This window comes from Siniperca chuatsi, linkage group LG17 (genome assembly GCF_020085105.1).
Source record: "Siniperca chuatsi isolate FFG_IHB_CAS linkage group LG17, ASM2008510v1, whole genome shotgun sequence".
NCBI lineage: Eukaryota > Metazoa > Chordata > Actinopteri > Centrarchiformes > Sinipercidae > Siniperca > Siniperca chuatsi.
The window spans coordinates 3,932,711-3,951,796 of record NC_058058.1 but is presented as its reverse complement, the minus strand read 5'-3'; the positions used below and the strand labels follow the sequence as shown (position 1 = coordinate 3,951,796).

The window sequence follows — 19,086 nt, the reverse complement described above, 5'->3', positions numbered from 1 at the left end:
ATTCAGTCACAGTGGCTTTTAGCAAAATGGGAAAATAGATTGAGGTGTGCACAAATGGTGGAGGAATTAAAAAAAAAAAGATAATAGCATTTTACCTGATCCCCATCTTTCTGTACCGGCACCGCATCCACTGCTGGAGAGCCAAAGAAAGAAAGAAACAGAGAGAGATGAATTTAAGATAATTTCATTATCACAGGTGCGTCAGTTGCTACAGGTATCAAGCCATGTGCAGGAAACACAGATGCAAGAAAACACAAAATATCAGTCCAGAATACACAATTACTTTGTCTCAACCGTCAATGATAGGAGAGGGCGAACGAGGGAAGGAGAAGCAGGAAGATAGAGGAGTGAGCGAGGAACACTGACAGAGAGAGGGAGAAGGAGATAACAGTATGTCAAACTGATGCAGCCTTCAACGTGCTCGCTGAGGGAAAATGACAACGCTGTCCAGTATTTCTCCCTCTCACACACACACTCGCACACACACAAACACACCATGCTAAAATTAGATCAATTATCCATGCCAAGCTTTGGCACACAGAGGGCACAACCAGTATGAGTCATGAAGGCCAGAAATGATTCTAAAGTATTTGAGGGTGATAAAAGGGGAAGCCGTTGTGCTAGTTATTATCATAAATAATGGAGTGCTACTTTAATAATTTAGTGGTAATAAAATAGAAAACAGTGGCTGTTGACCAGAGAAGCCAGAACCTGAAGATTTTGATAACTGATTTAACCCTCTCCTTCCATTACACGATGACCTTGAGTATGACCTTAACAGTAAATCAGCTCATCCAATGCAACCTGTGAAAGCACACATGTGAAAAGCATTAATGTATCCCTGCTAAATCATTGTCTTCAGTGTCCGTGTTAACACCGTTCAGGGACAGTATTCTAGCCTGATAATCAGACTGATTTGCTTTTTTGTTTTCACTTCATTATTTTCATCGTCTTTGTGTTAGCAGTTTTCTTTTTGGGAGGGGTTGTTTGTTTTTGTACTAACCAGTCAGTATCGAGTGACGTATCCATCTCGACAACGTCATTTTCAGTCAACACAGAAGCGGTTCACAGAAGCGGTTGCCAGGAGCCGTTAACTTAACGTTTGTCATGTTGATCGAAGGAATGTGACAATTTAAGGGATTTATTTCTCTGTAAGTCGACTTACATCCACCTGTGCAACTGTGTCGATCTCATCCAAGCTTGTCACAGTTTTTATGTTGCCAATTTTTTGGCGAAGACAAAGCTCCTGATTGGCTCAATTGTTTTTCCACCTGGGGAAGCAGCCTTTGTTTGTGTTCCATGTTCAGTGATGGTAGTCCACTATTCAAAGCAAGAAAACAGATCTTTTCATTCTAGAAATTGTTGGGGATTCTTGTTGCATGAGCTGTAGAATCACACATTTAAATTTTTTTTGATGAGATATACCACATATTGATCCCTTACAAATTCAAATATAAAATACGTTTCTACATTTTCATACATTTCAGCAGATGTTCGAAAATCCATGGACTCAAAATCATTAAATTGTTCCCTCAAATTACTTAATTCTTTCCCTCTACAATAAATGCTACAGTTATTGTAGCCGTAGGAACTGAAGTTACAGGCTGTTAGCTGTGTTTTAATGCAGAGGTACTATCAAATTATTGAAGTCATTATTTCAAATGAATATTGTCATTTCCATTTGTCATTGTCCCTTGGTACTCTCTTTCTCGTGCAGTTTTGATGCTACATTGGATGTTGTTTCAGTTCCTTGTTTACTCTTTGCTGGCCAGCTTTGGCTGCTGGTGCACACATGCCGCTGTGTAATGCAGTGTAAAGTAAATAGTAAAAGTTGTCACGGACAAATTAAATGGGTGCCTGGGTTTAATACAGTTTGAGTTTGAACTGGAGATATGTGGATATACTTGGGGTTTTAGCACATTGTCCTTTTACATCCTTTATATGTATTCTATGGGATAATCTATAACAGATATTTTCTATTCTGTTAATCTGTGTGCACAAATTATGAAAAATTGTATCCCTGAAACTTGCCTGGCCACGTACCTTTGGGCATGCTTTTGTCAAATGTGAAGTCATTACTTGCTTTTCTGTCACCAAGCTCACAATGAGTGAGCAGCACTTTTATTATAGATGGTGTAGACAGATAGGTAATTCCACACAGTCTAGACAAAATGAGACCAGGATTAGTATGGTGTGTGTTAGCGGTGGAGAGATAATGAGTCGGCATCAGTGGTGGCTCAGGCAGTGGGGAGGTTTAGATTTTGAGTGTAGGGTCCCTGGTTGGATTCTCAAAACAAGCAGGAAAAGTCAGATGAGAATGTGAAGTAGAAACAGTCTTTTTCCTGCAAGAGCAACCAAAGATGACATAGTGAAGAAAACTGAAAATACATCAATGCACAGTCTGCTATTCTATAAATAAAGGTTAAATAAAAATGAACAATAGGAATAAAGGAGGTTAGAAAATTAAAGAATGAGTATGTTTATGTGCACACAAATCACGTTTCTGTTCGCACATGTAAACAGCAAATACTTGTTACAGAAACCCAGAGGCGTCCTTATACTCGATTTGAAAAGTTTGAATATGTGAGCTGGTCTATTTGAATAGTGTGATATAAAGAGGAGTAATAGTTAGTCAGAAAAACAAGCAGCATGATTAATGGTATACAGTAATCATAGTCAAAAATGAAGAAATGGCTCACCACACACCAAAAACTGAGCTCAAGACCAACTTAAAACATCTTGGTATTTACTTAATTATTGTCTGCAAGTGGGGGAGCTAGCAAAACCTGTTGTGTCTGTTTTATTTGGTTCTGTTGCATTTGTCCCTCTTATTGAAAGTCACGAACAGCATTTTGCAATGAAAGTACAACTCTAAGGCCAATAGTGTGTAGAAAAGGATGTATGAGTATCACTTGTCAGGCTTATGTTCCATTACAAGCAGTTAAAATTGAGAAGCCATATCCAGAATCCAGCGTTAAACTACAGCAAGTGTTCAGGCAGCCATAGTGTATACCAAAGAAGGTTCATTCTTAACAGTTTTTGATCATTTAAACATTACAACAGAGATGACAGACGGATGCAGATGACCAGCCTGCACAGACAGCAGACACTGAGAAACTTTGAGAACTTTAAGTCATTTAATCAGGGATATGAATAACTCTTTTGTGTCATCTCTTCCCCTCTGTCTGGTGAGCCTTGGGAGGGTTGTCAGCTGATGTGGTCATCCTGGGCCCTGAAGGCTATTAAAACTCGCCCATCAGCTCATTTTCTGTCTCGCTTCCAGCTGGCATCCACCTTGTATGTCTTCCTTCTTTGATTTGGCAGCTTTCAACACCTACACAGCACATATCTCACACAGCCATGCATTTAGGGCTACAAGTAACAATTATTTTCATTACTGATGAATCTGTTGATTATATATTTGATTCATTAATGAATTATTTAGTTATCAAATGTAAAAAAAAAATTTTTTTAAAAATGAAATGAAATGAAACTATTTCCCAAGGTGACATCTTCAAATTGCTTGTTTTAAATTACCACTATCAGTTTATACTAAAAAGCAGCAAGTCTTCATATCTGAGAAGCTGGAACAGCAAATATTTGGCATTTTTTTCTTTTTTTATGACAAACAATTAATGGATTATCAAAATTGTTGTTAAATGCACTGCTAATTTTCACACTTGATCTCGCTAACTTATTTTTGTTTAAGTATTTCTCCTTTGTGGGCTCCTTCTTTGTCACAGCCTCTCAGCTAGTTTGTGACATTGTGTTCCATGTAATGATTATATCCCCAAATATAAACAAAAACAGGATATGACTCATAACCAGGACACTAGTGTGCAGGTAAACATGCTCAGTTTTCTCACATGGATCATAAAGAATCAGATGAAACCAGTGTTTCTTCTTGGAATCAATCTTTTATTGCAACATTGAGTAAAAATGCAATCTCTGTCCAGTATAACACTCAGAGCCAGCGCTAAAATTAGATTAATTATCCACACCATGCCTTGGCACAGGGGGGCACGACCTGTATGAGTCAGCGAGGCCTGAGCTGTTGAAGGATATTAGATTTAAGTGGCGATGAAAGGAGAGGCCTCCCCCGTGTTAACACAAATTATAACCTACATCTCTAGTATCGCGTGATAAGAACTGAGATAAAACGCTGTTTCGCCTCCCCACAGCTCCTGTTGGATCCAAACTGCTGCAGGAGACACTAAAATAAAGTGCTATGAAATTAGCCCGACTTCAGCTACAAATAAGTGAAGTCAAGATAAGGGTGCTTATGTAGAAAATTGCTTAAGTTGTTGAATATCACTAAGATTGTTTCAAGCAGGAATAATCTTGAGCAGTAGAACAGTTCATTGTTCAAAGCTTAAAAATCCTCCTTTAGCCCATTACCTCGCTTTCATCTCCTTTCTGATGAAAGGCTGATTGAAGTGGATTTAACAGCTGAAATCAATAAAGCAGCCTGGACTCACTTATCAGTCTACTTCGCACTAAGAGCCGATATTTCTTATGTATTGTATTCTCAACATATGGCCCAACATCCACATCGATGCCGTCCGCATTGATTTCGTGCTCTCTGCCAGGTCCCACCCCCACTGAAGGGAGCGCTGCCAATCGACAGCGTCTAAAAATACCTCAGCCTTCAATGGAGACTTAAGCTTTCCATCCAAATCAATATCAGTAAAACCCTTCTACGAAGGGTGTGGGGGTGGTCACTGTTCACTGGTAGAAGATACAGTTTGGAGATGTTGTACTTCATCTCAAGGGACAAGAAATGACAGCTCTGTTCCAAAGACATTCCAAGCAATCAATTCATACAGGTTGAAAATAACCTACTGTTGAGCTAGATGTAAGGCTTGATTGCAAAATGCTATATGTCCATTTGGGAAGAAAATACTCCAAACAATTCCTTATATTCTCTAAAATGCTGCTAGTGTCCAGAAATGTGTTTAAATGGAAAAAATAAAACACTCTTATGTAATTATTGCTGTTTAAACAGCAACAACTTTTCTGGCATTTCTGGCCCCATGTTGATGCTAAGTGGTGTATTTTCCTTCCTCTTGTTGATAACTGACTAAATGTCCATGGCATGATGACACATCAGAATTTTCCAGCAGCTATTACAGATAGCAGTGAGGCTGCTCTGCCCTGATATGTTTTCATTTCCATTCAGGTTCATTTCACCAGGCTGGTCCACTCAGTTATGATATTTTTCTCAAGGGGAGTCCTCCCGGGTAGAGCAACAGAGGGTTCTGATATCAGAAAACGTTTTAGACATCAGCAACAGTAAATGTTTTGGTTTCAGTCCCACTGAATCAAAGAATGAGGGCTTCTTTCTTAAATCGCCATTTAGCACCAACATCAATAACAGTCCATAATCCATCAGCACAGGGGATGAACAAAGAACAATTTCTACCTCCACAGAAACAGAAAACAGATCAGAATGCAATGCAGCTACAAGACATGCTGAGTGTTTTTTTTAACTCATTCTCTCAGCCCTATAGATATTGTTAAACCTGCGATTTTTTTGGTCACTTTGTTGCAGCGGAAATAAGTGGCAAACTTGTTAGCAAACAGTTGCTTATTTACACATCCAGCAGTTACTGTGCAACATTATCGTTCATTTGGAGTCGTGTTTCTGGCCACATGGTGAATGTAATATTCACTCTCTTTTAGCTCTGTTTTGGTCTCTACAAACTCCTGAGGGAAATATCTGGCTCTTTAGCTGCTAAACGCTCCACTATGTTCACCAGCTAGTCGCTAACTGTGTCTGTCATCTGTTTGCTGCTGAGCAGGTGGCATACAGTGTGTTAATCAGAGCTTTTCAGCTGGAAAAGCTGCCTGCTGTGACTGGAAATGAGGTTCATTGGAGCAAAGTTGTGGGCCGAAAACCCAAAACAATTAAAAGAGGCTAAAAAGCCCCACAGAGTGGACTGTAACTGGGTGCTGAGCAGGTAGTGAACAGTGGGTTTTTAGAGCTTTTTCAATGAAAACAGCTGCCCGTTGTGGCCGAAAACAACGCTGTGAGAGTGAACCAAAAAAAGTTGTGGGCTGGACAGCTAAAAAATGAGCTGAAACTCACTATAAAGCTCCATAAAGCCGAGGGGAGATGCAGATCATTCTCTGTAGGTTTATCACTACAAGAGTCTCCTTTCACATTGTCACAATGTTTTCACATTGTTATCTCTGATACATTGTTATTATAAAAATATTGATTATTGCCTCTTTAGCTGTAGTAATGTAACTGTAAGTACCTTCCAAAATTAGCAATATGACTGTTATGTATGAAAATAACTAAGTAATAATACTAATGATACATTTTTCTGACCTGTCACATCCAGATTAAGGTTAGGGAAGTAAACCTACTTGGCTCAGATTAGCAAAAGACCATCCTTCATCAGTAATACAAACCAATATTGATTGTGAGCTGCACTCTCCAGTGTCAAAGCCACACCCTTGCCCTGAACGTTATTCAGGGCAAAGCAAAGTTCAGCCTATTCATCTTCTGTAGATTAGAGTGAATCGCTTCTCAAAGCATTGTGGGATAACAGGTGACATACAACTTACAAGCGATATCAACAAAGGGAGGGGTTGAAACTTGAAAAGATTTAACTTTATGCAAATGACGGTAGAAATAGTTTGAAAGCTTTGCAGTGATTTGTCGAAAAAGTCATACAGTGGTGGAACAGGAACTTGAGTCTTCAAAGGTGGGTGGGTATGGGATTCAGCGAATATCTCCTCACGGTCCGCTAGCTGTCTGTTCTGTATGTGCCTGAAAAAAAGTCCGGTGTTTGTACACAGTCCTGGCTCTGTAAATGGGAAACCGAGCCACACAACACTATTCCAGCCATGATTTGTGTGTCAGGTAACGTTAAATGACTTGCTCACGGACATTCAGCTTACTTTCTAGTTTCCCAAGATACGCTGTTGTTGTGATGTTAGCTATAGTAGCAGGAGAGTTGTGAGTATCGCTGTCTGGAGCTAGTTTGCTGGCTCTAGGAAACCGTCTTGTCCTCTCTGGCAATTAGCTTCGTAGCAGCAACTGTACCCATAAAGTACCTAACGTTAGTTACATTACTTGCTGTGTCGTTGTTCGAACTATATCATGGTATTTGTCATGTTATTGGATTTCTCCAGAATCGCACACCCCACCTGTTTGAGAAAGTTTGAGGTTGCTTCTTTACACAATGTTTGCTACTGAGCAAGCTACTTGCTAGCTTACAAGCATTGACAGGCTCACAGTTGCGGGTGAGAAGTGGCGGAGGTGATGTAATGCGATTTGTTTGCCTTTTGAGTTTTTTGCAGCAACTACTTCTGACTTTGCTACTTAACATAAATATACTGTGTCTGGTGAGGACAGTCACACAGAGGAGAGGTAGATGCTGTACAAGAAAGGGAGTTTATACAGCAGAAAAAAAAATCTCAAAGGAAAGTGACTACTTTAAAATTACAGAGTGGTATGGTATTAACAGTGTAAGAGCATCAGACGAAGGAGGAGGAATTTTCTTTTAAACTTTTTATAACTTCAACAGTATTTCAAAACTTTTACATCTTCACCCAAAATGATATAATCAGAGTTTATCAAGTTCTGTCTGATTTTGGAAACAAAATCAAACTCATTTCAAAGTTGGTCATTCCTGAACACCTGAGGAGGCCCACACCCATACATTTATATATGTGTACACACACAAACACACATAACACAGACACATCTTTCATAACACATTTCAAATTCAACTTAGGTACTTCTATTACTGGACCTCGTTGCGGCTTTTGATACAGTTGATCACGGCATACTCAACTAGATCGTCTCGAAAACTACTTTGGTATCTCTGGCCTGGCTCTCACATGGATAAAATCTTTTTGGAAGAACACAGTCTTCTTATAATAACATTTATCATTATTTTCTGATGTCAAATATGGAGTACCTCAGGGCTCTGTTCTTGGCCCTCTGCTTTTCTCTTTATATATTTCACCTCTTGGCCAAATTATACGAAGTTTTGGAATTAATTTCCACTACTGTGCTGATGATACTCAGCTGCATGTGCCTGTAAAGGCAGATGATGATGCTCAAACTAGAAATCTAGAGGCCCGTTTATCTGCTGTGAAATCCTGGATGTCATGTAATTTCCTGCTCCTAAATTCTGATAAAACTGAGATGCTGGTCATTGGCCCTGCCCGACATAGACACCAGTTTGATCAAGTAACAGTAACTCTCGACAACTGTGTGATCTCTTAAAGCTCGACAGCCAAGAATCTTGGTGTTACACTTGATCTTACACAACATAGCTAAAATGAGGTCTTTTCTGTCCTTGGCTGATGCAGAGATCCTAATTCATGCCATTGTTTCATCTAGATTGGATTACTGTAACGTTTTGGTTGTCTGGCCTATCGCGCACTACTACTAAAAGTCTTCAAATGGTTCAGAACACTGCAGCTAGGATCTTAACTAAAACCAGAAAATTCACTGGTGTCATTGTCTCCCTATCCATGTCATGTTCGGACTTGGTGCTTCTGATGACTTAAATTGTAAATGGGTTCGCCCCTTTTTATCTCTCTGCTCTCATTAAACCTTATGTCCCATCCCGTACACTCCGATCCCAGAATACTGGTCTCCTGTCTGTCCCCAGAGTTAAAAAGAAGTCTTCTGGCTGCAGGGCCTTTTCCTATCGTGCCCCTTTTCTCTGGAATAATGTTCCTGCTGACATCAGACAGTCTGACTCTGCTGAGGCACTCAGGCTTCCTGGGACCTCTCTCTCTCTCCTGGTTTTTGGTGCCTCATCCAGTTGTTGATCTGGATCTTCGTTCCCCAGGAGATGCAGCCTGTCCCTCTCTCCCTAGTTTGTTATCATGGCTGTCTCTCTCTCTCTATGCTTGTTTCTTCTGTCTGTGTGAATGCTGTTGTCCTCTTCTGTGTTTGTGTGGCCTGTCCTCTTTCCAGGTCTCTGTGGTGGAGAGGAGATGGTGTGGCTCCGATCAGAAGCTGCTCAATTGTCCTCCTGGATCCATCCTCTTCACTTATGTTTTACAATCTACATTTTGTCATCATAATTGTATATATTCTGATTTTCTGTTGTAAATCTACTGTGTACACTCGACATCTATTGCGTGTCTGCCCGTCCTGGGAGACGGATCCCTCTGCTGTTGCTCTTCCTGAGGTTTTTTCCCTTTGTCCCTGTTAAAAGGGGAGTTCTTCGTCATCCGAATCGAGGGTCTAAGGACAAAAGGTGTTGTAAGCTGTACAGATTTTAAAGCCCCTTGAAGCAAATTTTGGCAAAATTTGTGATATTGGGCTATATAAATAAAATTGACTTGACATTTTTCAGGCTTGACCCAGTACTTCGGGTGAAGGATAACATTTCTTTGTGCGGAGTGAGTTCAGCTGACTTATCCAACTCTGTTAGACATGCTTTCTCTCTCTCAGTGTTAATGAAAGGCATGCAGTCTTAGTCATGACTCTGCTCTCTGTGAGTACATTTGAGATGCGACCCAGGGGATCCTGGAGGCCATTTACTCCACACAACACACCCACACGCATGGAGGCACATACAAACTCACTCACACATACACAAGCAAGTCAACAACACACACAACACACACACAGACACACTCACACACCAGAGACCTCTGGAGTTGATGGAGCTCCCTGCCGGAGCCACGGGGGAGAAAGGAGAGGGTGAGAGAGACATAGAGGGAAGCTGAAGGCTCTCAAAAAACCAGAGAGGGGGAAATAGTGAAGAGGGAAACGGAGGAACAAAACCGAGAGATTGATCGAAGTTCAAAACCGCAGGGCAGAGGGTATGTCGAGGAGAGAACAGCAAGGGCTGCTGGGAAAATAAGATAAAGCAAAAAGCTGGAAAGATAAGAAAAGCAGGGGGACAAGAAGAAGAAAGGAGAAGCAGAGGAAGGGAAGGGAAGTTATGTAGTGTGAATAGAAATATGGGTAAAACAGAAGTCAAGCTGGTGATCACAGTGATGCTAAACAGAAGCAAAAAATACATTTTATTTTCAGAAATATATATTCATTCATATTCAATTTTTGTCATAAAAGACCTTGTTGTATTTAGATTTCATCTATTTGACACCAACAGTGAATCAGAGTAAGTGACATTTTTCAAATTTGTCAAATAATTATTCATGCTAAACACTTAACACCAAAGAATACCAAAACAGAGCGAATATTCAACTGACATTTGTCAATTGGCCAGAAACACGACATGAATGTTAAAGTTGCTCTGTGTATGCTGGATGTATAAACGGGCAATTGTTTGTCAAAGCCCAGTCTCTGCTTTCTACAGCCACAAGGCAGCGAGGTTCTATGAGGGTCTGTGTGATTTAATCATAAAACATTTGTGGGTTTTTTTAGGTTTTTGTGGCCAAAGTAGCCAAAAAATGAGTTCAGTACCAGAAACTTTTGTTATGGGTTTTAATCAACTCTAACATCAATGTATTTGTATGCTGATGGATTCAAAAACATGCAATGTTCATCTCATGCTTTTAAAATTTCTAGGACTGCAGCAGAAATTATTTTCATTATCAAATCATCTGCAGATTATTTTCTCAATTGATTTATCGTTTCATGTATAAAATGTCCAAAAATAGTGAAAAATGCCCAAGTCCAAAACCCAAAGATATTCAGTTTACTGTCACTTAAGACAAAGAAAAGCAGCAAATTCTCACAACTGAGAAGCTGGAATGACACAGTGTTTGGAATTTTAGTTAAATATAATAATAAATAATTTAGTTAGATACATTTTCTGTTGATTGACGGACTTATAATCAAACTACATAACTTATTGTGCAGCAGAGGATTTTTCGCACAAATGAGAGTTGGGTCCCGTGTAATGACTTTGGGGAAAATTGGCATAACTCTAATGTGAAAGATGCTAATTCTTGCCCGTGCATTGTACTTGGTAATTAATCTGATTCAGAGTGTGATGATAAATTGTGTTTTCTGAGACTGCAGTGTAATGTTTGCTTGTTAGACTGTGAAACATGCAGCTCTGAGCTTCTGTGGTTTGGTACAGAATGTGTGAGGCTACTGACCTTTGAGCAAAAGGTCATTTCTGTTTGTGCACGTAACCAAAGTCTCTGCAGTGGAGTCGAACAAAAACAAAGGACCATCGGATATAAAAGGGAAGGCCTTCTTCTTCATGACCTTAGATGTTATTTATAGGCATAGGTTTAAAAATAGTTAAGATCTATGATTTCCATTAATATAAACAAGTATAAATAGCTGTTCTTATTATCTTGAAAAGGCCATGATTTCCATAAACTGTTTACAGTGGTAATCAATTCTGTAATAATTAGAAAACAATCCGTTTCTGTATTCAGTACATAATTGGATTGTGATACTGTGTAATGTAGTCCATTAACTTGCACAGTGATAATTCACACTAATAAATCAAAGTAACTAAAACAACACAACAAATTGAACATTTTATCTCAAAACAAACAAAGATTCAAATTAGTTTGTGAATGCAGCTAAACTTCACTTCACTGACTGCGTAATTGAAAAGAAGCAGGTTAGGTTTCCATTGTAATATTTCCAACCATATGAAACAGCTACAGTTTTTGTTTTGACTACTTCTGTCCTTAGAAAGCCTTGGCTACATTTTCCTCGGGCTATTTTTCTGTAGTCTGAAGATTACAAGGCCATCGATGTAGATGTTGGTGCTGCACGCTCTAATCTGTTTGGCAACAAAGCAGAAGGTCTCAGGGAAATGAATCTGAGACATCAATGTATGACAGAGAAGTGCTGCCTGCCAAATGGCCTGCTGGAGCTGCACGCTTCATTTAGCCAAGAACAGAGTTTTTACCTCAGTCAATCTGCTAGACAGTTTTGGCAATACAGTTGTGTTTTTTACTTTCAAACCATTGAAATGTGTTCAAATTTCTCTTTGAAAGAGAGAGTCAGAGAGAGATTTAGGCAACTTTATTTAATCTGTCTTCAAAGCTGCACCAGAACAGATATTTCTGTAGAAATACACCTGTTTTATCAGCATTAAATGTGAAGAGGGGCAGCAGTAGAGAGGACTGTCCCATCTCCACTCGCTATCTAGAACTGTGTGGTCATTTCTCTGCTCACAGGAAGTTAGGAATTAAAACTTAAAAGCAAAAATCCGAACTGTCTTTGGTTTATCCACAAAAAAAAAACAGCACTCATTATCTGTTTCCTCTCACATCTTTGGTTCATTATTCATCAATCTGAGACTGTCCTCCCTAAGAAAAACGACAGCACGAGTCATTTTAGCAAATGCCCCAAAATAACGTTTGTTTACGTTCAAGTGACCAAGCCCTCTAGTGGCTGTAGTACTAGTGACTCTCGTCCGTCAGGAGGAAACGTTGATACAGAGCACAAAGTCTGCAGAGAGAGGAGGTCGCGGTGGATGGATGGGTCAACAAAAAGTTGGACCCATCTATCCACCGACTTGACTTCCCATTTTCTACCCACAGTTAATGTTGGTTTCTTTTAGCCTTGATCATAAAGGTTCCCTTACTTTAACCAAGAATTCATTTGAACCCAAACCATGATCTTACCCTAATCCTAACCAAACCTTAGCCACAGAGAAAACCGTTTAATTTTTTAACATTAACACTGATCTGTATTGGTTTTGGAGGGCACTGGTAAAGGCTGTCCTCCTGCTGAGGCGTGTTAGATCAGAAAACGCTTAAAGTATGCGTCGTCAAGGAGAGCAGTTACAAACAATGTATGCCGTGTTGACTAATCTGTCGTAGTTTTGTTTTTGGTTTTTTGGTTAAATAATGTCAGGAAATAGTGGAAATTGTTCATCACAAGTCCTCAGAGCCCAAGATGACGTCTTCAAATTGTTTGCTTTTTGCAACCAACAGTCCAAAACACAAAGGCACACCATTTACATGAAATGAAAGAGAGAAAGCAGCTGATTGTTACATTTGAGAAGCTGGAACTAGAGAATTTACTTGATAGATGACCTAATCAGTTGATTCATTGTCTGCCAACAATTAATTGACTAATTGTCTCTGCATTGTTTCAGCCCATTATTTGGTTTTCTTTGGTATACACAGACCTAAATGTCTTTGCTGTCATTTGGGTACAAAATTAACTAGTTCAGCTTTTGCTTTTGCAGATTATCTAAGAGCAGAAAGAAAACACAAGAGGATGGTGAATGGCACCGGGGGAGAGGGGGATGGAGAGATTGAAAAGGCGGATTTGTGGTAGAAAATGTGTTACATTTAAAGTACTGCCTTGCTTTAACTGCTCCACAAGGAATAATAAAGCTGCATTACTGCACCACAGGGACACAGGTGGGAGAGGGAAGACTGGGAACAGGGAGTGAGGGAAAGGGAGAGAGAAGGACTGTAATGAAGAGGGAAGCAATGAGTGGAAGAGTTGAGGAAATTAGGGAAGAGGAATTGATTGCTTAGGAAACAACAAAGAAGAGAAAATGTGTGGATAGGGAGGGAGAAGGAAGTAAATTCAGGTTTAAGTATCACAGGAAAGAGAGGAAGAGGAGGAGGGATGGGGAAGGAAAGCAGAGCGAGGAGAAAAGGTAAGAGGAACTTAAAGGTGATCAGCAGGGCGGAAAAGAGAAAGCTGCCACAAACAAGCCATTTCAACAACATGCTTCACATGGACATAGACTCACACACGAATACACACACATGCACCTGCACTGTACGCTGGCACACACACACCCACACAAGTGAGTGTCTGAGGAAGGGTGGCATTGTGGGACGCTGCAACAATAGGTCCTGACAGCTCTCTCTGGCAGACCCTCGCCTGTCTGCTGCCATCGCTCTGGGCACCGGGTGTGTGTTTCTGTGTGTGTAGGTGTGTGTGTGAGGTGACACACGGCCTGTGACAGTGATCCGAAGCGAAGTCTGGATTCTGACTCACCTCCGCTTCAGCGGCGGACGCTCTGAGCCGACACCAAACACTAAGGGAGTCCTCCTCACTACGGCTTGTCGGGGTAATACCTTCATCCATCCATCCGTCCATTCTTCTGTCTGACCGCGTGCGTGTGCGCGTGTGTGTGTGTGTGTTTAGCATTTTATAAGATGTCTTGGGCCACCCCAGATTCCCTCGAGCTTCTGGAAGTTTCTTTTTGGGACTTGATGTCCCAAAGAAAAACACAATGTTCTTTCTCTTTTCTCTTGACTGTTGAGATGAAGAGGTAATAATCTGAATAGCTAGAAATATTTACACAAGCATAAATGGCTGTTTTCTTCCTCAGTTCATAAAGTTTTAAATTTCCATGTTAACCATCTTTTCAACACCTGATGAACAACTGGCAAACAATAATAATAATAACAGTAAATATATCCATATACAGTAAATTCCAATACTTTATCTTAATGTACAAAATCAGTGTAACAACCTACAGTAGATATATTACGTATTACTTATTATTCATATTATTACATTGTATTATACCGTACATACTTATCAACCTCTAAATCCACTTTGGTACTTACACTTATTTTAGCTTTTACACTTATATCTACTCGTACTTAATTTATCTTAGCTGTATTATAGTGTATTATATTTTGATTTGCTTAGTGCTTCTATTCCTGTGTGCACTGACGTGACAGCGAGCAGCTGTAACGAAAGAGTTTCCCCTCGGGGATCAATAAAGTATTTCTGATTCTGATGTAGTGATGAGCAACCAGCTGCTAACAAGAACACTTGAGTTTAAGAATGCAGAGCAGAAGTCCTGCCCAATTTCCGTGCTAGCTTCTGCTCCAGTAGCTTCTCTAAGGCTTCATTCAGACCGATATCAGCACTGTCATTAACACTGTGCTCCCTTCAATGAGACCAGTGTGTTGGCACATGGGGATCCCAAGTCAGAGGTCTCCAACAAAAAGTCAGTCTCTTGAACCTCTAACCACACACAACATCACAGCTGTGTGTGGTTACAAGTTCAACAAGCCGCACCTCACACCTGGTGCCTCACCTCGGTTATGGAAAAAGCCTGTTTTCCCCACTAGTTGGCAGGAAAAGCAGGATCAATATAAACGGTATGGTAAAGGCTCTCATGGTTGACAAATTTCTCATTCATATATTGTCAAATCATCCAACCCTGCTGTGTTAGTCAATCAAATACATCCAAACGCACATCCCAGGAAGAGTACTCGTAACACGGGGCATCCTGCTTTCCTGGCGGTTAATATCATGCTACATATACTATGACCACAACGTCCCCTTGTTTCCTGTCACCTCTTCTGTCTACCTTCAAATAATGGCTAAAATGCCCCCAAAAATACTGTAAACGTGAATGCCGTTATTCTACTGAGGATAAAATGATTGCTGCTGTCAGAACAATCCAGACTTGTAAAATCTCTCAGTAATATAAACAGCTTAAAACTCATGATCATATTACTCAAACTGGACTTTCCGGTTCATTTTTTTTACCTTTACCTTACGTTTTGTTTCTTTAACACTGTGGTATTTTTGGTGTGACTCATTAAATTTTCACATAGAAAGTGTCCTTCATCTGTGTCTCTAAAAAGCTGAACCATGTTCCTGGGTTCTCTGTGCATATTCAAAAATATATGAGTATGTACTGGATCGTGAAATACGAGCGGCTCCCATGAAGCTTTGACAGCATGCGAATGGCCTTGAACAGTGCTTGACTAAAAAGAAGAAGAAGGAGTTAGAGGCTAATTTCAATGGCTTGTGTGCTGATTCCAGGTCAGGCGAGGTCACTGCCGTGTTGGCGCTCACACCGCTCTGATACTGTTGTTTAGTGTGAGATTCTCAACTGTGCAGTCAGAGTAACACACAAAATACTAAACTGTGTGCTGGCTTCCAGTTATACCTCTGTAATTTGATTTTATCTTGTACAGTATTCTTAGTGTGAGGTCCTGTAAAGACATTTTCACACCCAGGGGAGAGAATGCAGTAAATTCGTCTTCGTATGTTGGTGTTTCAGCTTGCTGTTCAGCCTTCCTCGAGGCAAACTGTAATTCTATTTCTTAAACCCCCCAAAAAACAGTAAAGCTTTATCCAGGCAAGCAGCTTAAGAAGACTCAGAGTCCACGCTGATGGCTGAGCAACATTGTGGAGCTTCTATTAAACAAAGACTGCTTCCCAACATGGATTATACTGTAGGACACATGGGGAGATATTCATTGCAGGGTGGTTACTACAGAATCCAACTTTGTGTTAACAGTTTGTGTTTGTCTCTTTTCTGTTTCAACATGACAATTCCCCCGTGCACAAAGCCAGCTCCATAAAGAAAAGGTTTCCCCAGTTTGGTGTGGAAGTGCATGACTGGTCTGCACAGAGCCCTGACCCCAACCCCATCTAACACCTTTGGGATGAACTGGAATGCCAACTGTGAGCCAGACCTGATCACCCAACATCAGAGTTGGACCTCACTGATGCTCTTGTGGCTGAATGGGAGCAGATCCCTGCAGCCAACATCTGGCAGAAAGCCTGAAACCAGATGAGTGGAGGCTGTTACAGCAGCAGATTAATGCACATGGCTTTGGAATGAGATGTTAAACAATAACATGGGTCTAATGTCCAGGTGTCTGCATAGAATTGGCAATAGAGTGTATAGTCTATAGTCACCACTTGGTATACCGGACATTTGTCGGTCAGTCCAGGTCGGGGAGGGAGTAGGTTTTCCTGTGTAAGGTGACACCTCAAATGCACCTGACAGAGAATAACGAACACAGAGGAGTGTTAAATTGTTTAACTAGAAAGCAGCTTTTGGAGAATACGTAAGTCCTGTCAGAGAAAATTAGGGCTTTGTACAGAAGATGAATTGTGTAAAGTTTTATTTCCAATTTGTCATGTTGTAGTGCCACCGATATGTAAAATGCCATTAGGATATTTCAGATGTCATATGTATGTGGCTTCTAAATTTGCAATTACACTATATGTCCAAGAATTATGGCAGTTTATGTCAATTAAGCCAGTTTTACAGAATGTTAAAGTCCAGTCAGTTAAGGGATAAGTGTGGTGAAATTCTACATTTTTCTTATTGTAAACAAATCCCATGAAAAGGTCCAAACCAACAATGAATGGATCTACTAACAAGTATTGTGTGTGTGTGTGTGTGTGTGTGTATCACAGCCTGATAAATCTTCTTCCTCTGAGCCATAGAGCTCCATTGTTGTCCAAAAACTATTAAAACCCATCAGTGAGCCGCACTGTTGCACTGGGTGACCTTCATTGCAATGAACACACACACTGTAGTTTATTCTGACTCAGTCCCACACACACCGTCCTGCTGCCCCAAACACTCACTAGAACACCAAATGTTGATTAATCCGCCACGGAAAATAGTCCCCAACTAATGCACTATTTCCTCCTGTTGGAGTAACATTTGCTAAAAACTACAGTGTCTGGCTGTTTTAGGAAATTACTGAGCCTTTTTTTAAAATGAAACTATATATTTATGAGGTTTTTAAAGATTTACATCTTCAGTAGGAACCAGTGGGCATGGAGCTGAGCTTGAGAGACGTATTAACACGTTGTTGGTCTTTTCATGGGATTGGTTGACAATAAGAGAATATAGAATAACACCAAACTTATCCTTTAATTTTAAAAAGCAAATTAATATCTTGGGTCATCCAAATATGTTATGATAACTAGAAAATAGTAGACGGAGAAGGGTGTGGCCCGTATGGATAGATCCATCTAGAACAAAGGAATCTATGTTTCACAGTTAGGGAGTTATGAGCAATAATGTAAAGTGCTTTTATAAATGGCCATATTGTGTCGCTATTCACACCAAAAGCCAACCCATTCCTCCTTGGTCAATGCCAAAACTCTCAACTAACTTTCACTGAAGTGTGTTATGTAGTTGTCAAGATGTCCTGCAAACTACCGGACAAATGGGACTGAATCTCCCTGTCAGAGAAGTGACAAACAGACCAGACTGTGTGACCAAGTGAGACATTCTGTGCTATCGAAGTATGTGGCGAGCCAATAGATAAGCTTTAGTGCTCGTCTTGATAAACGTTTTTATAAAAGGACAATGTGTCCCAGCACACATTGTCCGCCCCCTCCCCAAGACCTTGGAGAGGGTAAGTGGGTTAAGACAATTAATTAACGAATGTGAGAGGACAGTTGTCCTCCTTTGCATGTGTGCGGAGCATCTCACTCTGTAAATTTATATGTATAAATCTTGTATATGTGTAAATACACTCATCTTTTGAGCCTAAATCACAAATTACTGCTGCAACAAAGAAGAGTGTTGCATCCCAAGTAACTGAGACCCTAATTGAGAATTTGAACAATTTACCTCATGAAATTAAGTCAAAACTCAGAGCAGAATACAACCTGTCACCTTTTTCATTTGTATAAAGCAACACAGACCAGTTAAGATGGTAAACATGAGCTGTATGCAGTTTGCTGACATCACCTTACAGGAATTTTGAGTGTTGAAATTCAAGCAGTTACCTCTGAGTGCCATTTAGAAAATTGTGAAATTGCCTGATGCAGCTCTTAGTTACTTTCCAAGCTGCTTGTCACATGTCTACTAAAAATTCATGTGGCATGGCAGCTTCAGGCTTCCATGTTGAGAACCTAGAGCAGGGCCACAGAGCCATTGCGATGCAAATTTAGAGGGGAAAACGAGAAACGAGAGACTCCGAAAAAGACAAGCCTGAAGGAAGAATCACCTTCTTTTTCCATTACTGGCCTGAATCGATTGGGCTAAAAATAAAACCAGCAGGACTCCGCTCTGATCGCGTTGCATTCACAGATGACCGCACAGGCCAAGTGTCACATCAGATACGACTTGCATTATCCAACCTTGTGTTTATTTATGTGGAAATCGAGCTGCTGCCTGCCAAACTGTGAGTCTGTTCTTTACTCTTGGTCGGAGCGTCTCACTCAGTCGCTGTTTCCTGCCAACTGAAACACAGAAGCCAAAACAGGACTACACTTACAGACTAACGGATAAGGTTACATCTCAGATGACACAAACATTGACAAACAAAGCGTCTGTTTAATGTATAGATTTCATTATTAATATCCTTGTAATATCGATATGTTACACATGAGAACGATGGCAGTTAATCCGTACAGCTGATTGTCATAAGGCAACTTTTGAAAGAACAATATAATAGTTTACATATTTA

The 19,086-nt window shown here is 40.2% G+C and overlaps 1 protein-coding gene across 9 annotated transcripts in view; it reads right to left on the bottom strand.

The window, feature by feature from the left end:
- Positions 1-19,086, bottom strand: part of LOC122864486 (protein FAM131B-like) — a 51,782-nt gene that overhangs the window by 24,042 nt on the left and 8,654 nt on the right. For all 9 annotated transcript variants that reach the window (XM_044171961.1, XM_044171967.1, XM_044171966.1 and 6 more), the window contains exon 2: positions 96-133. In XM_044171961.1, the coding sequence (XP_044027896.1) occupies positions 96-133 (38 nt within the window). The remainder of the gene's footprint in view (positions 1-95; positions 134-19,086) is intronic.